At 42.3% G+C, this 20,090-nt stretch overlaps 1 protein-coding gene across 17 annotated transcripts in view; it reads left to right on the top strand.

Annotated features, from left to right (window-relative positions):
- C2cd5 (C2 calcium dependent domain containing 5) overlaps window positions 1–20,090 on the top strand; it is a 90,049-nt gene that overhangs the window by 34,833 nt on the left and 35,126 nt on the right. For 5 of the 17 annotated variants that reach the window (XM_029478452.1, XM_029478451.1, XM_029478443.1 and 2 more), the window contains exons 10-14: window positions 184–216; window positions 4,527–4,635; window positions 7,071–7,136; window positions 15,298–15,412; window positions 18,432–18,527. In XM_029478452.1, coding sequence (XP_029334312.1) covers window positions 184–216; window positions 4,527–4,635; window positions 7,071–7,136; window positions 15,298–15,412; window positions 18,432–18,527 — 419 coding nt within the window. The remainder of the gene's footprint in view (window positions 1–183; window positions 217–4,526; window positions 4,636–7,070; window positions 7,137–15,297; window positions 15,413–18,431; window positions 18,528–20,090) is intronic. The other 12 variants (XM_021164738.1, XM_021164737.1, XM_029478455.1 and 9 more) reach the window with 4 other exon arrangements.

Here is a 20,090-nt window from a genome sequence, read left to right as displayed (position 1 = left end):
GAACTCAGAAATCCACCTGCCTCTGCCTCCCAAGTGCTGGGATTAAAGCTGTGCGCCACCACTGCCCGACTATAATATGTTTATTTAATGATCATGTATAATGTTTATTTAATTTGTTGGTGGGAAACTGAGTCTGGTTTTTGGATGATTTCTCTCTCTCTCTTTATAACCGTCCTTGCAAAGGGAGGATCGCCTCATAGGTTCTGTAGAAGGCGGGTATGTTTCTAAACGTGCAAGAGCCTGGTCTGTGCTAGAAGCTTTTCTATCTTGTTCTCTTGAGTTTTATTTAAGCTTTTAACAACTGTTGCTGGCATTTTCTGACCTTGTACTTTGAGAGTCATGCTCTTTCCTGCTGACGCTGTGCATGGTTCCATGTGTCCTGTCCTGGGCTTCAGACAGAGCTCCAAGCTTTTTTATGTCTGCTTTGGAAGCTTTAAGCACTTAGAGAGTTTTATTTTGTGTGTTCATTTTGCACCAGCACTTGGGAGAGAACAAAGGTGAGACACAGTGAACCCCATCAAAGGTTCGCCTCCTTCTGCAGCTTGTTTGATTCTGTGACTGCAGACAGGAAGATTGTTTTCTTACGCTGCAAGTAGATATGTATACACACACACACACACACACACACACACACACACACACACGCCCCTTTGGGACAAGGGTAGAGCAAGCAGAGCTGAAGCAGAGGAATAAGTTGAGCTCTACCCAGGCCTTGTTTTCCCCAAGTGTGTGGGATTGACCCAAAAGTCTTGTTAGGTCTTGTTGCTAGGAAACCATCTTCCCACTGAGCTGGGCCCCAGCCCCATGCTCTGCCCCATTCTTTATTTTATACCTGGGTTTCAGCTACACTTACCTTTCTGACAGCACCAGTCTTCATGGATGAAAAGCAGACAGAGCCAAAGATTAGAGCTATGGAGAAGAGGGTCTGAGTAGGGTGCGGGTGTCTATTTACCACGTTTTGGGCCAGAATAGTTTTCTCTTTGTCTTTTCACACTTTTAATCTGATTGATTGATGAATTGAGTGTGTACTGGAAATGTGGCTCTGTTCAGTGCTGGGACTTTTCTGTGTGCTACAGACCTTTACAGCCATTTCATAGAGAAAATAGTAAACTTATTTTGGATTGGGTTTGATAAAATTGGTGGATTTTATTTTGTTTTGTTTGTTTTTGGTTTTTTCTTTGAGATGGTATCTAATTTGAAACCGGGCTAACATAGATCACTATGTAGTTCAGGCTAGCCCTGATCTCATGATCATATTGCCTCAGCCTTACAAATGCTGGGATTACAATGCCCATGTAAAAGTTGTGTGTGTTAAATATGTTTTAAATTGAAATAGAATGTCATCACTTTTACTCCCTTCCTTCCTTCTCCCAGCTCTTACCATGTCTACCCACACTCAAGGTGATAGCCTCTTTTTAAAAGTTATTAGTCCATGTACATATATGGAATAATATGTAAGTACAACCTGCTAGGTTTGTTTTTGTTATTTGTATGCATATGGTTTCAGGGTTGACTACTCTGGGTTGGACAACCAATAAGTTGGCTTATTCCTGAGAGAAGCTAAGTCTTTGTAGTTGCTTGTAATTCTTTGTCTAGGAGCAGGACCCCATAAAATCTTACCCCTTCTGTGTTGGCTTGTCCACTGATGTTGCTATTGTTCTGGCTTGTTTATGTTGCCATTTCTAGGAGAGAATGTTTCAGCAGACTTGTTGGGCTCTTACAGGTTTTCTGTCTCCTTTCCTTAGAGGTTCTCTGTGTCATAGATGCAGGAGCTGTGATGTAGATGTTTCTTTTGGGGTTGGGCTCCCCATGATCCCTCCATGTCCAGTTGTGGTTTTCTGGGATGGGCTCCATTGGCTGTAAAGAGAGGCTTCGTTGCCGAGGAGTGGTAGCTGCACTTACCTGTGTGTATATGGATTCATTTGTAATTGAGGAACTGTGCTGGCTAATAATGTGGCCTCACTGCGTGGGAAGTGTTGATTCAGATATGATTTCCTCCTGTGAGTGGGCTTTAAGCCCATTTAGACAGCTGTTGGTTACCACAGCCATGTGAGTGTCACATGGAGGGCCTTTAGGATATCTTGTGTGCTGTTCATTGTTATGGGTCATAGGTGTCACAGCTAAGTAAGACTGTTTAATTTCATCCCTCTTTGCATCTTGCATAATGTTTTCTGGTACTGTGGAGATTAGATTGCAGGAAAAAAAGAGGCTTTCAGATTGCAGCTCAAATCATCCGAATGTGGAGTTGTAAGTGTGTGGGGTCCTCAGTAATAGAGGCCCTTCGTTGAGAGGCAACCAAGGTCTACATCAATAGTTTAGATTGCTTTTGGAGTCACTTGGACTGCCCTGGCCAACCATGCGAAAGGTTTTTCATGTCTGGTACTGGGGGTTTTGTTAGTCTATGCTTCTCGTAGGGGAGCACTGTCAGGCCAAATGCTTTAACATCTTTAAACTGTGTGTATGTATACATATATACACTTATCTGTATTACTTTTAACTTTAAGTATAGACTATGACTCCGTGTAGGTCTGTCAGCCAGCCCTGGTAGCCTGGTGTGATTTTCCTCTTTCCTTCTGCATGTGTTCTGACCTTCATTCTTTTACAGTTGGAGTCAGTTCCCTGGTTTTTCCATTTCTCACTTCCTATTATCTCCACCCCTCTGCTCACACCTATGGTCTTTATTCTTTCTTTGTTTTTGTGGTTACTCTTTGTTGTATCTTCACATAATATTATCTGAGGATTTGAGGCTAGGGGTGTCAGCTAGATGAGAACATGTAGGGATTTTTTGGTGTGCGTATGGAGGCCAGAGGATGACTCAAAGGAGTGGCTCTTCTTCCACTGTGCAGGTCAGTGGAATTCATTCAGGTTGTCAGGCTTGGCAGCAGGCACCTTCACCTGCAAGGCCCTCCTGCTGGTCTCTAACGTGCTTTTAAACAGTTTAAATCTTGGACATGTTACTACATTGGAGATACGTTACTAGAAGATCTTCATAGGATCAGCAGCAAAGGTGTTGAGAACTACAGGTTTGTGTATACTAATGTAAAACCTACTGTGTGGCTGTCATGGTTTCACGTCTGTGCCACTCTTCCATGCAGTTAGTTTCCCTGTGTTTAGAAGCAGCAGCACAGTAGTGCTGTAGGTCACCTCTGGCTGCTGTGATGCTGTTGATTTCCATCCATGTTTAGTCTAGGTCACATAGAAACAGTTTCTGTGGACAGGCTTTTGACTCTTCTTAAACAGTTTATCTGTTCTTGCCTTTATTAAGGTAAAGGTCACTTCTGAGTTCTGACCAGGTTTAATGTATGGACGCATATGCACACACCATGTGAACTTTAACTTCATGCTTCCTGAGGATGCAGGCCTCTCCTCTGTGCTGGTGACTGCAAATTGATCTGCCTTACAACTGTGCTTCAGCTGTGTGTGTATCCCTGCTTTAAGCAGCCAGCCAGTGGTCTTGCTGCTTCTTTATGTGCCTGCTTTTAGCAATAGCTCTTTCCTTTTATTTGTTTCATTTAAGCTGCTATAGCCTAGAAAATGCAATAATGACAAATTCTTAAAATGACAAGCATTTTAGTATGTGTAACTATCTTACCCCTGTGTGAGCATCCCCTGTGGAGATGCTTGGGATGCAGTACATGAGCCATAGCACTTGCCATCCTCAGAGAGCTCTCCTTATGGTGAAAGTAGCTGGGGCCATTGGTGAGTGACTTCCGGTTAGGAGAGTTCCATTTATCTCACAGCCAGGCAGGTCAGCTAGCAGTCACTCCTTCCTGCATCCACGTTGTCCACTGCAAATGGCCGGTGTTAGGGCAACTATAGACATTCCCCACTCCTCCTGGTGTTTCCAGTGAGTTCCTATCTTAAGTTTTCTTTTGGGTTCTTTGTGTCATTCCATGGCAGAAGGGGCCACAGCTTGGAAGAACCTGCAGGGTCACGCTGCGTCCCTCACTCTGACCATGCACGTCTCTCTCTTGCTTCACGCACAGATATGCTGCTTTTTGCCTCTCTCCACACAGTCATTGGCTCACACTTCACCTAGATGTTTCCTTTTCTCGTTCTTACCCCGCCACACTGCCTATCTTTTCACTCCATGGCCTGTGCTCCATTTCTTTAGGTCTCTTGTTACATGCTGACCTCGGGAATATATACCAGTAACCTGTATTGCCTGTATGTGTGAGAGGCAACTATACTGAGAAATGCAAATGGGTTGCTAGGTTGTCCAATTGTGTACCTTACTGGGAAATGGTGTTGAATAGGAATTTGAGAAGAGAGGAGTGTGTTCTAAATATCTCAGCTGGGAACTCTTCAATATGTTCCTCAGTCAGAACAGATAAAGCAGCTGATTTTGAATTCCACTGAGCATGTACGGAAACAGATTCAGATCTGTGAATGTCTGAGAAATTTGAATGAAACTGCAGGTCTAGTGTATGTATTTCAGGCCATGTATTTCCTAAGATGGGATCTGCATGAGCAGAGCCTTCTACTGTGCACCTGGCCATCTCTGTGCTGTCTCTTGTCTTCACCAGGAGTTCCCCTTCCTCACCTTGACGGCCTTCCCCCCTGGACTTCTTGTGCACGTCGGTGGTGTTGTCAGTGCACGCTCTGTGAAGCTTTTAGATCGGATCCACAACCCTGGTATGTTCTTTAAAAAGTTTTATTTTACTGCCTTTATTTAAGGTATGATTGTAAAAGTTGATTTATTTTATTAATATTGAAAACAAATTTAACTGGAAAAGAGAGATAAAAATAGATTATAAACTGAGATAAGTTACTCTGAGATATTTTCAGTAATCACAATTAGAGGTAAACTAAAGTACACGTTAGTTAATTTTTAATGTACAACAAATGAACGCATTTGATTTATTTTGATTGAGCTGTTCTTTTGAGGGGATCATTAATGTTTGAGTTAGCTGTTATATTTGTTTAGGGAGATGAGGGATTTTACTGTGTGTAAAATCATGGACATTGTATTAGGCCATTAATGTTTTTTGCTTGTTCATATGACCAAAAAAGGGAGAGCTAGCGTGTGTCTTTAAAGCACAGAGTGACATAGAAGGCAGGCAGCTGAGTCCTGGCACTTTTTGGGTCTTGGATTACAAATACTTAGATGTGGGAGCTGAAGAGATAGCTTAGTGGTTAAGAACACTGACGGTTCTTCCAGAGGGCCTGGGTTCAGTTCCCAGCACCCACATGGCAGCTCACAACTGTCTGTATCTCCAGTATCTCCAATATCTCCAAAAAAACACATGCAGGCTAACACCGGTACATAGAATGCATGCAAACAAATACATTTGAAGAAAAGTGGAAGAAATTCTTGGGTGAGTTTTTCAGTCTATAGCAAGCATGCTCAGTAGTGGTAGCTCCCTTTGGAGTCATCTCTCGTGATGTTTGCTGAAGCACCATGAACCTGAAGCGATACTGACATTTGTACTTTTGTATATTTTGGAAGACTTTAATTCATCACTTCCAGCAGCTTCTTTGTGACATGCAGGAAAAGAAGAAAAGGCTGCTCTGGAATATTGCATGGAAAACGTTGCCAACAGTGCTTTTAAGTATACCAGAGTATTACTCATTTTCACATTCAAGTTTCATCAGTGCTCTGTGACTCGATTTGACTTGAGAATCAGAATGGAGTTCTTGTGACTGCAAATGAGACTTGAGAAAGTCCATGCTAGTCATGTTTATTTAGCTCTACAGTGAGCAAATAGATAATTTCAGCTCCAGTATTTTGTTTTGATTTGGTTTATTTTCCCCATTCCTTTATTTTTATGGTTAGTTTAAGCTCTCATTTTCCTTATTGTATTTGTACACTCTGTCGCACTTACAGCGCAGTTTGAGTGCTGCTGGGTAGCTCATTCAATTCCTGTAGGAGCTGGGTAAGGGAGACTGGTCAGCGAAGCCTGAGGCCCCGTGCTTTCTATGGATGAGTGACTCAAGTTCTGAGGGCGCCTGCTGATAGGACACTGTACGAAGTAGTTCTAGAAATGTATTTAAGGGATGTCCTCTTTCTTTTTGGTACTTCCAAATAGATAAACCTTAGAGCCTGGGCAGACAAATAAACATGTTTAAATTAGCTTTAAATGGGGATAAATATCTAAAAATGTTCTTAATTTTTACAAACTCTTCCCTTGGAGAGTTTCTTCTACTTCCCAGTTCATTCCAGCCATACAACAACCTAAGAGCCCAGACAGAGGGAGCTCACAGAATGGGTTGTGTGCTGTAAGCAGCAGCTCGCCAGGTCCTCCTCCCTTTCAGAGGCGCTGTCTGTCCTGCAGAGCGAGCGAGCCTCAGTTGCTGTTACTGTATCTTCCCCAGGGCGAGCGTACAGTAGTTTATATGTAAACACTTAGAAATGCTGTGGAGTTGCACTTTTAGTTTGCCTTATTTTCAGTCAAATACTTACCAAGTGGACATTCGGTGGCTCTAATATCTTATTTTGATTTAAATAAGTGCTTTTTGGATTCTTTTGTGTATAAATTAGGCACTAAAATGCTTAACAGCTTCTCCAAGTCCCTTGAGTACTTTTCCTGGTGAACAAAGCTGGATATTACCGCTAGGAGTACCTGGACAACCTCAGAGCACTGGGAGCCAGCACTGCTGCTGTGCTGAGAGAGACTTGACGATGCTCAGAATACATACATGGCCCTGGTTCCCAGCAGCTATCTCTCGACTAGTGAATATGAAACATTTTAATTTTGTTTTCAGCAGAAAAAAGAGACATTCTTACTTTCAAACCATTGCCACTAGTTCTAACTACTGGTGATTATTTCAGAGTTCTTAGCACTTCTTTCTTTGCTAAATCCCAGGACAACAGAAGCATGAACAGGGAGAGACAGGAGTGGTTCAAGCATATAATGACCAAATAGCCAGAGGAGTTAATGCGAGGCTACTGTAGCTGCTCTTCCTGCCTCTGTCTCTATTCCTTATTAACTCTGCTGTCTCTGTCTTCCAGTTCCTGTCAAGTGCTGGTGTCAATTGTGTTCTTGTCTGTAGTTTTCTTTTGTTTGTTTGTTTGATTCCTACTATTCTGCACCTAAAACTGATCAACTAATTTGCTGTTTTGAACTCAGCCTTTGTCGGAATTATGGGTAACACAAGATCTTACAAACTGCTAGACTGGAATAGTTTCAATTCAGGTATTTTAATGGTCATTCAGTATTACATATGCTGACAGAAATTATGGCAGCTCAGTGAGGTTTTAGAGACATTATAGATTAACTAGATCATTCTGTGATAGTTATGTCACAGCTTGTAATTTGCATGGAAATGCATGCGCTAAATGAATCAAAACCATACCATAAATTATGAATGACTTCGCTTATGTGACTAACTTTCAGAATATAATTAAATTCTATTTATGCATTTGGCCAGTGTTTTCATATCTGGTAAGTGATACAGGCATTAGCTTTATCATTAAGCAGCATTTGTTAAATACATTAAACAACCAGCCTGATAAACCTTAAAGCACGTTTAAACTGCTCGGTCAGACTTAATAGTATTTACTGTCTTATAAATGACCAGGAAACGGGACTCCTAGCATTCTCATATATAATGCTAGAAATGTTCCAAAATTTCATAGCAGGACAGTTTTTTTTTCAGGACAATTAACTATATCTATAAGCTTTCCTCTTTCCACGTGAGATTTCCAGTTTTTCTTTATAAGTAACTTGAATATAGTCTTTATCCATTAACATGAAACAAACCAAAACTTTACAGCTGATGATGTGTTTTAGTAAAGCCAGTTAGCTTGTTTTGAAAAGCATATTTCTACTAATATACATATCTAAAATTATTTTTGGAATTAAAACTTCTATTTTAATTAAACACTAAAGTGGATATTTAAAGGATTTTTTTTTAGTCCCTTGTCTCAGCACATCTTATAGCAAAACAAAAGCACCAAAGGGTTCAGCATTTTCAGTAATGCTCACAGTGTGTGTAAGCATCGGTCAGAGTTCTGAGCTCTGGTGTCCCTTGACCGACTCTGAGGGAGTCGTGTTCCTGATGAGGCTTTGTCAGTGTCTCAGTTCCAGAGTCTTTAGGGGAACTGCCTTTGTATTCAAGACAGGGCCTTACCACTGTGCTGACATTTGTTAAAGTGAAAAGGATTGGGTTCCAGGTACTGCTTTTTTTTTTTTTTTTTTGGTAAAAAATGAAACATACCCTATTAGATTTGTTTTATAAAGTAAGACTGTATTCCAGTACATGGTTAGCTTGGTGCAAGTAGAAAAATAGGTTGTGCATAAAATGATTGGTCACTAACAACTTAAGGAAGTAAAATCTTGTAGATCAGCCACTTGTAGATGTGGTAGTTGGCCAGGTGACAGAAATGTTTTATAAAAGGAAAGTGCAGAAGTTCAATTCCCCAGACACAAGAGCACTGTCCCAGGCAAGCAGTTTGGCCAGGATAGACATGGTTGAGGAAGCAGTATATCTTGCCATCACTGAAAGTAATGTCAGATGGGAAGTGTGCAGAAGAGAAGTGGGTAGGGAGCCATGTGCTGAGGATGAGGGAGGAGGAGGAGTGAGACTGATGGCAGAGGCTGGGTTAGCAGTGAACCCGACACGCTACAGGACAGCTAGAGGATGAGGGTGGCACGTGCTCATAGTGCCATCCTGTGACTGAAATAAGGCGGACTCGAAAATTCTGAAGAAAATGCGATATGTTTGGTGAATATATTCAAATAATTTTTACATATCCTCTGAATTTGGAAGTATCCTGCCATTGCTGTCCCATAACATCAAAATGTCAAGAATTGACCGTGCTTTGAGCTGGAGAATGAGTCAGTGGTTATGAGCACTGACTGCTCTGCCACAGGCCCCATGCTCAATTCCCAGCACCCACATGGCAGCTCAGAGCTGTCTCTAACTCCAACTCCAGGGGATCCAGTGCTGCCTGCTGGCCTTCACAGGTACTGCATGCACATGGTAGCCAGAAATACAGGCAAACACCTAAACACAAAAGTTAAAAAAAAAAAAAGAACCTAGGCAAACAAAGATTTGACCCTTATTAGTAAGAAAAATAATCATTAATATTATGTTTAGCACATACTTCATTTCTTGTGTTCTGTGACACCGTGAGTAATATGTAGCCTTAGTCAATTTGATAATAGTTATCTAGGAACATATGCGCGCGCGCACACACACACACAGAATTCAGAATGAGAAACACTTGTTAGGTGCTAGACTTCCGTAAAAAAGTATTAAATGTTTTACTATGTTGTATGGTATACAGTGTGGAAGCAGGCATGATTAACCAACCATGTTGGTGTCTGTTCTGATTCTTAAGCTAATGTTTGAAGGCTCTGTATATCAGATTTTCATAGGTTTCTAATCTTTCAGTAAAACACTTAACGCTGTATGAATGCATATTCTAGTGCGTCCCAAACCTTTAGTATTTGTGAGGTAGTCTGAGACAGTGCTTCTCTGCTAGTTGGATAGCTACTTTATAGACCACAGTGTTCCGTGACTGAGTCCTCCTGCCCATTGCTTTTGTTTTAGCCATCTGGTCCCCTGTTAACCACAGTGATGGGACATTTTTATGCACTAGGAAGAAGCGAATCCGTCCCATGAATCTGAGAATTGATTGTGATGTTACTTTTTGTTTCCTCATTTTTCTGTTCTGAGAACAAAATTTGAGAAAATCAGGAGCATCTGTAAAGGAGCCTGAAGTGTTACTGTTCTTTGTGTGACACCCAGGGCTGTGATGAGATCGTGACAATATGCCTTGGGTCTTCCTGGCAGACACTGCCTCTCCGCAGAGCTGGAGATAAGCTGAAGAGGCTTGAACGTATCTGGATGCTTTCCAGTAGCAAGCAGGTCATTTGAGTCTCAGATCTTTGAGAGAGACTCCAATCCTATTGTGTGAGTGAACAAAACAAACCAGTGGTTTCCTTAAGGTGTCAGGAAAACACAACCAAACCACAATCAAAACCTACATGACCTGGCTTTGGGACTTACACTTAACCGTGGATGATAGACCTGAGTTTGCTGGTGAATGTAGCAGGCCTGTCAGCTGCCTGTCAACTTTCAGGCAAAGGGCAGGTGATTTTTGATTTAATGTCATGTCCAGAATAAGGAAAACCAAATTAGTTAGATTGTTGGTTTTTGGTTTTGAGAATTTTTGAAGTGTTAAGAATATTTTAGATGAATCTTGAATTTTATGGCATATACTTTTTCTTCTTAAATCATAATAAATAGACTTGAGTTATAAGGCAACCTGTAGTGGTTTGAAGTTAGAAAATGTTGGGTTTTGTTAATCACTATTATGCTTTTTAGAAAGCTCATTTTGGGAGCAAAAACTCAGTTAAGACCTTGACAAATAAAATTATTACTTTACAAAATATTTAATTGTAAGAAAATGTGAAGAACTGGGCAGTGGTCACATGCCTTTAATTCCAGCACTGGGAGGCAGAGGCAGGCCTGGTCTACAGAGTAAGGTCAGGACAGCCAGGGTTATGTAGAGAGACCCAGTCTAAAATCAAAACCAAGAAAAGAAAATGTGAGCTAGCTGATGTGTCAGGAAATAACATCTGACTTTATTCATTCTCTTTTGTTTATTTTGTTGTAACAACCCTAAAACACTCTTGATCTGTCAGTGACGGTTTTGGCACACTCATGTGAGTTGAACACTGCCCTGGCACCAGGAGCACTGTGAAGCCAGGTGGGCATCCTGTTCACACTCTGTTAGTCAGTCACAGAAGGCAGGCTCCCTGGGAATGTGACTTCTGCCAAGGGTCTCAGCTGTTCTTTTCTGGGGGATACTGATGCTCAGGTGAGAATTACCGTGGATGTAGATAGCTTTTGATTCTTTTCAGGAAGTTTTCAGGAAGTGATGAGGCCAGTGGTCCTAGCAGCGGCATGTGTGGCGTCTGGATAAGGAAAGTCGAGTTACAGAGTGGATTATATGTCTGGAAGAGTAGCAGCATTCCGTTAGATGCAGAATAACTTGTAAGCCAGCTGCCATCCTGACATCCAGGCTTTGATGTCCTTGCTGTCCCTCCCTCCACGTGAGGACTTTTTCTCGGTCTGCTCTCATCCCTGCTCAGTGGAGGCTGTGGACTCTGTAGAACCTGGACTCTTCAATTTCTGTTACTCCAGGGGAGTCACTCTCCAGAGTTCCCGAATGCAGCTTCCCGTGTCCTCAGCAGATAGATTAGCATATCCAAAAGGATTGCGGGGGCCCAGCCCAACACCTTTCTCTCTTCTTGTCCATTTCTAAGTTAGGTTGAGCTGGATTTGATGGCTCGTACTCATAATCATGACTCATTCGAAGCTGAGGCAGGAGGATTGTGAGTTTGGGGTTAGTTTGAGCTGCATGCTGAACCCCATTCAAGCAAAAAACAGAATAATTATGTTGGGTAAACAAAAACAGAACTGAGTTTTGAGCACTTCGGGTAGGTGGGTATGTCTTAGTTACAAACATGCAATTGTCTCAAATCACCTAAGGGTAGAGTCTAATAGAGGCATTTTGTGTTGCCATGATCATGTTTTACTTCCTGAGATATACGTTGGCATTTAAAAATCTGTAGTAGTTTCACCCACACTTCTGAAGCAAAAAGATGGCAAGATATCAAGCTGTGACCATGCTCTAAAACAGCCACAATAGAAAAGTGGAGTCTTGTGACAGCCACAGTGGGGACATTGCTAAGCACCAGTGGTGTGTTGAATGCAAAGCCCAGTGTATGTTAACTACAAAAAGGAGAAAGAAGTTCAGAGATCTGTAACCTATAAAAAGTTTGACCCATAGGGAAAAAAAGCTTTAAAATAGTGTGAAATATAATTTGTATAATAATTAAAATTTAATTTTTTCTAAAATATTTTTTTAAATTAGAAATAATTGTATAGATGATCAGAACACGGTATTTAATGTGGAAATCATTTTCTTACCACCTTTGGAGTGCTTGTTAAATGAGCACACATCTCAGCTGTATTTTCCAAAAATGATTAATAGCACCCATGTATTACATGGGTAATTCTATTCATTTTTCAGCTAACCTCTGTTTTACTTTTTGTAAATGTATGGTAGAACTTCAAATTTATGCTTTGGTACCTTAAATAAAATAAATAGGTTCAGTAATGTGTTTCCTTTTAAAATGTAGTTAGCAATTTTTAAACTTTAAAAGGTTCTACCCTAGGGATTAAATAATGTGATATTGCTGGTTTTTTTTTATTGATAATAAGATCATGCTAATTATAAGTACTCTTTGAGTCTGTGGCCCATCTCTGGCATGTTGTAGTGTAGCTTTGAAAATAAATAGAATCTTTCTTAATACTAAATAAACTGATTAGTCTGAATTTTTCTGTAGTTAAATAACTTTGATCCCTTGCTCCTGCTTACAGTCTAGTGGCCATGGTTGCCGAAGTGACTAGTGATGAAGTGTTCCTCCTGTACGCTTGCCTTGCTCTCACCTAGACTCTAGGGCCATTCCTTTCTGTGACCATTTCAGTGAGCTGCCATAGTTTTCAGTCTGTGCTGTCACCTGATCCGAGCATGCGCCAAAACATCACTGTTCCTAGCTCCTGTCTGCCAAATCTGCTTTGCAAACCTTTTGTTCCTTAGCTTTTGCTTTAGCCAAAACCAAATTTAACATTTCCAGAGTGTGGACACATGCCATCTGCTTCCTCGGTGCCCATGTCATGTAACTAGCTTCTTACACTCGTCAATACCTTGCTAAGTACTACTGGCATCTCATGCACTTGTGTGGCTGTGTCAGAATGAAGGCTGCTTGTGAGCTTGCCTGAGGGGTATGAATGCTGCACCTGTGCTCAGTCAGCTCGCTCTTGCTCTCGCTAAGGTTTAATCAGCCACATATTCTTTCATGGCTTTGGTTTAACTCTGTTGTTTTATGTTATATCAAGGTAAGTCTGATGTGGAGTAACTGTATTCTATGTGGTTACACGTACCTCAAGGGAATGACGTTTCTCCATTTGAGTATGCTCGGCATTTCTAAATCAATACATTTCAAGCTTAAAATCAGTAGCTCCCTCCATTTCTTCATTATTTTTTAAAATGGTGTTGTGGATTGCTGCCGATGAAACCCATTTTTAAAAACAGGGCATCTACCACATGTTACTTGTGGTACAGGTGAGGTGAGTCTACTGTGAGAAAACTTTCAACGTGGCACACAGTGATTGCTTTAGGAAAGAGTTCACAAAGTAAATAGCAAAGTCATTAATCACTTTACGAAAAGTTAGACTTATTTGAAACAGTGTCCAGTACAACAGTTTCTGTCTAGACTGAAAGTTATTTCTGTTTGTGATTCTTAGTTTTGTAGAACTGTAATTTAATAGACAAGCTTACTACATAAGCAATAGTTTGTTCTTTCCTACAATTTCCTTTTGGGAAAGGATGAATTTACCTGGATGTTTAAACTGGCATATAAGCATGCACGTCCAGCCAGGCATGGTGGCTCACACTTGTAATATTAGCACTGGGGAGGCTGCAAGTTCCAGCAGCCTGATCTACATAGTGAGCTTGAGGCCAGTCGGGCAAAACCCTATCTCAAACAAAGAAAATAACAAAAAAGGCACATCTGTCTTATTAGCAAAAGTGTCTATGGGCTCTGAAGTATGTCTGTGCTCTTAATTAGGCATTTCAGCCAGGAATATCCGAACAAGCTTCGGGCTCGCTGTAGGTGCAAATGACCACTAGCATGCTCATAGTATGGGATGTAGCCTTTTCTGTTCTTTCTTCTTGATCCTGTGTTTTCATCTTTCCTCAGTTCCTATCAGTCTGTGGGTCTTTCTTTTCCTCGGCAGGAAGCTGGTCTAGGGTAGCTCTTTCTCCGATCCCAGGCTGGCTGGCATTTACCTGCTCCTTGCCCCTTGGCATCTCCTCCTCGACGAGGAGACGCCCATCACAGCAGTGTGAGCTCTAGCAGGCTTCCTAGCCTTTCTTTACTGTCTCTCCTCACTGCTCCCCTAGGGAGTAGACTTCTCCTTCCTTTACTTTGCAGAAGGATGCTGACTCGGCTATAACTGCTGTGTAACTATAGAAGGTGGTGTTTGCTTGGCTTTCTGTGCCTTTTGTGTGGAAACATGCAGCATTCAGAGTCCTCCCGAACCACACTGAGCACAAAGGAAGCAAGTAACAGACCAGTCTTGCTTCTAACACCTTTGCCCGTGAGGAGGTAGTCTCGCTTGCAGTGCTGTTCCCTCGCTCAGTGCAGGTGATTGAGAGGTGTGTGGTCACTCCTGCATTCATGCTGCCCCCTTACAAGGATGCTCGAGTTGCTCATGACCCCATACGGGTCTGCAGTCCTGAGCACTGTTATTGCCAAACAATGGGATGAACCCAGTGCCTCTAAGTGTGGCCGTGCCACTTAGCTCAGATCTAGCCCCTAAACAGTCTTTGTTAGGTGAGACAGGAACCCACGTTTGTTGATGACCAGGCTCTGTTTAAAAACTCATGGGCCAGTTTTACACGTACCCAGGACTTCAGGCATGGGTTACCATGCCCATAAGCCACCCTTTGAAGATATAGGCCATGTATAGAGTTTATAATTTTGTGTTTGAAATTTGCTCTTCTATATTAACCAAATTATTTGTGTTAACCCTTTAAATATATTTTTTTCTTTTTCTGCCTCTCCCATTTTTTCCTCTTTTTAGATTGGCTAGTCCTTTTATACCCTGTTACTATGCCCTAGAACTTATATATTTATTAAAGTATGACAAAGGTTTTAATGTCATAATAAATATTGATGGATCCTTACCTTGGGAAAAACTCAGAATGTAGTAGATTATAAAGATAGGTGACAGAATACAAAATCAGTATTTAAATTCAATTTATGGATAGGATACATAATGTATTCAGTCTTTGAGATGAAACGTAGTTTGTCCTCTCTGTTTTGAATGTGACCACGGTGCAACGACATCTCACTCTTCAGTAAACTAGCATTCAGAACTGAAGGCAGAAGGATCAGGTCACAGTCATCCTTAGCCACATAGACTCAGCTCGAGGAAATCCTGTCCCCAAGATTAGTCAAACAAATAAACATGGTAGGAATCTGGGAAGTTGAGGTTTCCATTTTAGGTTATAGTGACTAAAACATAAGCCATTATGCTAAATGTGTGCACTTCCCTTGACGTGGTAGAGCTAGTATAGCAGCGTGGTCTGTCCTAGCAATACAGTTTCAGTACTGAGCCCTGATTCTTGTATGAAATCAGCACTCTAATAAAGCAGGAAGTGTACAGTGTGGGGCAGCACTTCAGCTCCCAGAGGCAAGCTTCCTGCAGACATTTCCTACTAATGTGTAACATGCTGTCAAGTAGTCAACTGACTTAAACTTTATTTTTCAGATGAACCAGAAACTCGAGATGCATGGTGGGCAGAAATCAGACAAGAGATAAAGTCACATGCTAAAGCCTTAGGCTGCCATGCTGTAGTGGGCTACAGCGAGTCAACCAGCATCTGGTAAATGACCACTTGGATTTCTCCACTTGACACTGCTTTGGCTGATTGTGTGAGCTGGAGCAATACAATACTGATCCACGGAGAGAGGCACAGAGGGAAGCCAAGACGGGGGTTGGGCAAATCAGACCAAGTTCAGGATACCTCCGCCCACTTGAGAGCCTCAGGCTAGCTGTGAACAGGATGATTTGTACAGGCTGTGCTATGGGCTTGGAGGGTCAGATGAGTGTGTAATAGTCATCATGCCCACTTACTAGTCCTTGCTTGTAGCACTTCAGTTGTTGAGTCTGGGGACTCATTCCAGTGGGATATTCAGATGGAGTGCTTGGTGTTCTATAAATGAATTGCCAAATATCTCGAATGTTTGTCTTCAGCCATCCTTAATCCCAGCACTTGTGGGGGCAGAGCTTTCTCTGAGTTCAGGCCAGCCTAGTCAACATAGTGAATTCCCGGCCAGCCAAGAGCTACATAGACCCTGTATTAAAAAGAAAAGAAGAAGCAGCAGAGAGGGAGGGAGGGAGGAAGCAAGCAGGCCTAGCCACAAAGCCACTATACTCACTACATTTATAAGCTGGGATGGAACTACTTTTGCTAACAATACTCCTCCTAATAGCTAAGTTAGGGAGAGCCTTCGAAAGGGTTCATTCCTTCTACCTTTCATCTGAACCATCTCTCCTGTGTGCCCAGAACTGTGCTCTTTGCAAGGGTTTCCCACCCCCAGTCATCCTTCTGCCACAGACCCTTGTCTGTTGTCTTCCTTATAGCCTCTGGGATAAGTAAGGCCTTGTAGTTATGAAGCCCTCTATTGCCACACAGCTTTTGAGTACATTTTAGACTTGTAGATCCATTGAACTCACTTAAAAAAATGTGACACTATGAAATTTTACTTTTAGATTACGTATGACGTACTGCTTTCCTACCAACATAGTTTGCTCCTTTATGTCAGTTTTGACCCTATTATTTTAGGCAGATATATTTTTCTCTTTTTTAAAATTAAGATTTATTTATTTTATGTGCATTGGTGATTTGCATGCTTCTATGTCTGTGAGGCTGGATCCCCTGGAGCTGGAGTTATAAACAGTTGTGAGCTGCCATGTGGGAGCTGGGAACTGAACTCAGGTCTTTTGGAAGAGCAGTCAGTGCTCTTAACGGCTGAGCCATCTCTCCAGCTCCATATGTTTTTCTTGGTTTGTTTTGTTATCTTATCTTCCTGGAACCCCATCTCTATCCCCTTCTGGAAAGGTGATAATTGTTAGAATGCAGAGGCTATTAGACCCTGTGCTGTCTACCTTTGCACAGTAGAATGCATGCTACCTGACTCTCTGCTCATTCTGTCAGAGAGAGGTCATTAACATACAGGAAATATGAGAATCACTGAGCTATGCTATTTATCGTTTTGTGCTTTTTATTGTTCCAGACCATGAGTTACACATTTGAACCATTCTCATACTGTAGAATAAATAGACTTTTTGTTTTGCTTAGGTTACTTTTTTATAATTTATGTAAAGGCGTGTTTTAGCTGCATGCATACACATATAACACGTGTGCCTGTTGGGTGGCCTGGAGCTGGGATTATAGATGCTTGTGAGCCACCATGAGGGTCCTGGGAATCGAAGCTGGGTCCTCTGCAAGAGCAAAAAGTGCTCTTAGCTACTGAACCATCTCTCCAGCCCCCATAGTAAGCTTTCCCCTTTTATTAAACACCATCTACTAACAACTGCTCTACCTTATTCTCTGGCAGGTAGTCCTGCCTGGTGAGTGGGTTAGTGCCACAGGCTTTTATGTCTGAAGGCTTTGATGTTTAAGACATGATTCTTGCCGAGAAATTTATATTGTGTTGGAAAACTGTGACATGTATAGTAAGTTTTATTGTTGAGATATTCTAGGATGCTTCAGGATCCCAGAGGACCAGAAGTCTGAAGTAGGATGGGAATGTTAGTGGAAATGGAGTGTGAGTGAACTGTCATTCAGAAGTGCAGTGATGGACTGACTGATGCTTGCTTGCATCATGGAGAGTAGATGAGAATGACAGCAGTGCAGAGAAGATGCGTGTGTGGAGCCCGGAGAGCGCGTGCACGTGTGGAGAGTGCTGGAAGGACCGAGCCTGGAGAACTTAAAGCTGAATCACGGGCACAAGACCTCTAAGTCCATTGAATTTACTGTAGTCTGGATTTATGTGCAGAAGCTACTGCACTCCAAACATGTTTGCGTTTAAGTCTTCACTAATGTTTTCCTGTTCCAGCCTGTCCTTCCTAGTGTTACTGACAGAGGTTTCTGAAGCACATGCTGCCCTGAACTCTGCTTGGTCCTCAGGCGCCCACAGCCCATCTGCCCTGAACCTGGCGCCCTGTGTTCAAATGTCACATGGCTGATCGTGTCTTGCTGTCTGGCTTCTGTCCACTTACTCCTTTTGTTCTCCCTTCTCTCCTCCGCTGCACTTGTCTCAGTTGCTATGGGTGAGGCCCAGCAGCTGTATCGATTGCCTAATTACTGTTGCTTTCAAGACAGGCAATCGGACATGAAAAATTTTAAAGAATTCCTTTAAAAATAAGATTCATACACACACATGCGAGTGATACATTTTAAGTTTTGTTTAGTATATTTTGGGTACTATTTTAGGTATGTTTGTAATTCTAATGCAGATTATGCTAAAGCGCTATAGATTACTTACATAGTTGTGCTTTTAGAATAATTTTAGTAACACTTTATAGATATTTAGAGTAATAGTTTGGTAGCTTGTTACTAGATTTATAGTTGGAACCCTAACATTTCCGGGAGCTCTTACTGTTCAGTTTCTCTCTTTCAGGTCCTAGTTTGCAGCGGCTCTCGCCTCCGCATTTGATGCCCACATAGCTTGTGTTTACTGCCTAGGCTTAGGGGTAGTGTTTGCATACTAACGAACATGTAGGATAGTCTGACTTGGACTCAGTTTATCACTCTTGATATTTAGTGTTTCCTGAAGGTTTATTGTTGGGAATGCTAACCTGTTTGTTTTGTTGTTGTTGCTATTTTGTTTTTCTAGTGAAGAAGTCTGTATTTTATCAGCGTCTGGCACGGCAGCTGTGCTGAACCCTCGGTTTCTGCAGGAAGGCACTGTGGAGGGCTGTTTGGAACAAAGGTTGTCATGGCTTGCTATTGTAAACTGAGGAGGGAGAGACTGGCTTTCTGAAGTCTCAGAGTCAGGTAGTTTTCTGTACGGTTGGTGAGAGTGGGCTACTGTCCTGGCAGTGCAAGGTTATATGCCTGCTTCCTGTCAGCTGGCCTGCGCTGACTGCCGTGCGGGACTCTGTCCTACACAGCATCAAGTCCCAGGCAGGACTAACAGCGGGAGAATTGCAGGTATACCTTTCCCTTTTGTAAGTGTCATAAATTGTCATAAAATGGACCTAGTTTCTTTTACTCTCAGTTATAACCTCATTTCTCTAACCAATACAGTTTGCTCATTTGTATCAACCTGGACCCTTTATCTTAGACACACATATTTTTATTTTCTTTTTTTAAAACTATGATTTGTTTTTATTTAAGATACATTGGTGGGGTATTTTGTTGTTGTTGTTAATTTATCTTTTTCTTCTCTCTCTCTCTCTCTTTTTTTGTTTTTTTTTTTTTTTGGTTTTTCGAGACTGGGTTTCTCTGTATAGCCCTGGCTGTCCTGGAACTCACTTTGTAGACCAGGCTGGCATCAAACTCAGAAATCCGCCTGCCTCTGCCTCCCAAGTGCTGGGATTAAAGGCGTGCGCCACCACTGCCCAGCCTTTTACTCTCTCTTAAGTTGACCACAAATCTCCCCCTTTTTTTGTTTTTAATTAATTTTTTAACACTCCATATTTTAGTCCCACCCCTGACCCCACCCTGGTCCCTCCGACTGTTCCACATCCCATACCTCCTCTCCACCCCCACCCCACCTGACCTCTAAACTCCCTGGGGCCTCCACTCTCTTGAGGGTTAGGTGCATCATCTCTGAATGAACACAGCCTGGAAGTCCTCTACTCTGTGTGTGTTGGGGGCCTCATATCAACTGGTGTATGCTGCCTGAAAGATGGTCCAGTGTTTGAGAGATCTTGGGGGTCCAGATTAAGTGAGACTAATGGTCCTGCAGGGTCGCCCTTCTCCTCAGCTCCTTTCAGTCTTTCCTAATTCAACAACAGGGGTCAGCTGCTTTGTCCATTGGTTGGGTACAAATATCTACATCTGACTTTTTCAGCTGCTCCTTGGCTCTTTCAGAGGGCAGTCATGATCCTTTTTTGTGAGTGCTCCATAGCCTCAGTAATAGTGTCAGGCCTTGGGACACCCCTTGAGCTGGACCTTCTTTTCCTCAGGCTCCTCTCCATTTCCATCCCTGTAATTCTTTCAGACAGGAACACTTATGAGTCAGAGTTGTGACTGTGGGATGGCAACCCCACCCCTCACTGATGTCCTGTCTTCCTGCTGGAGGTGGCCTCTATAAATTCTCTCTCCCTACTGTCCGACATTTCATCTAAGGTCCCTTTGCGTCCTGAGAGTCACCTCCCAGGTCTCTGGTGCATTCTAGAGGGTCCCCCAACCTCCTGTCTCCCAAGGTTGCCTGCTTCCATTCTTTCTGCTGGCCCTCAGGGCTTCAGCTCTTTTTCCTCACCCAATTCCCCCAACCCATTCCCTTTCCCTCCCAGATCCCTCCCTCCCTCCCTCCCTCCCTCCCTCC

This window comes from Mus caroli, chromosome 6 (assembly GCF_900094665.2).
Source record: "Mus caroli chromosome 6, CAROLI_EIJ_v1.1, whole genome shotgun sequence".
NCBI lineage: Eukaryota > Metazoa > Chordata > Mammalia > Rodentia > Muridae > Mus > Mus caroli.
The sequence above is the reverse complement of the archived record's forward strand: the minus strand, read 5'-3'. Positions and strand labels throughout refer to the sequence as shown.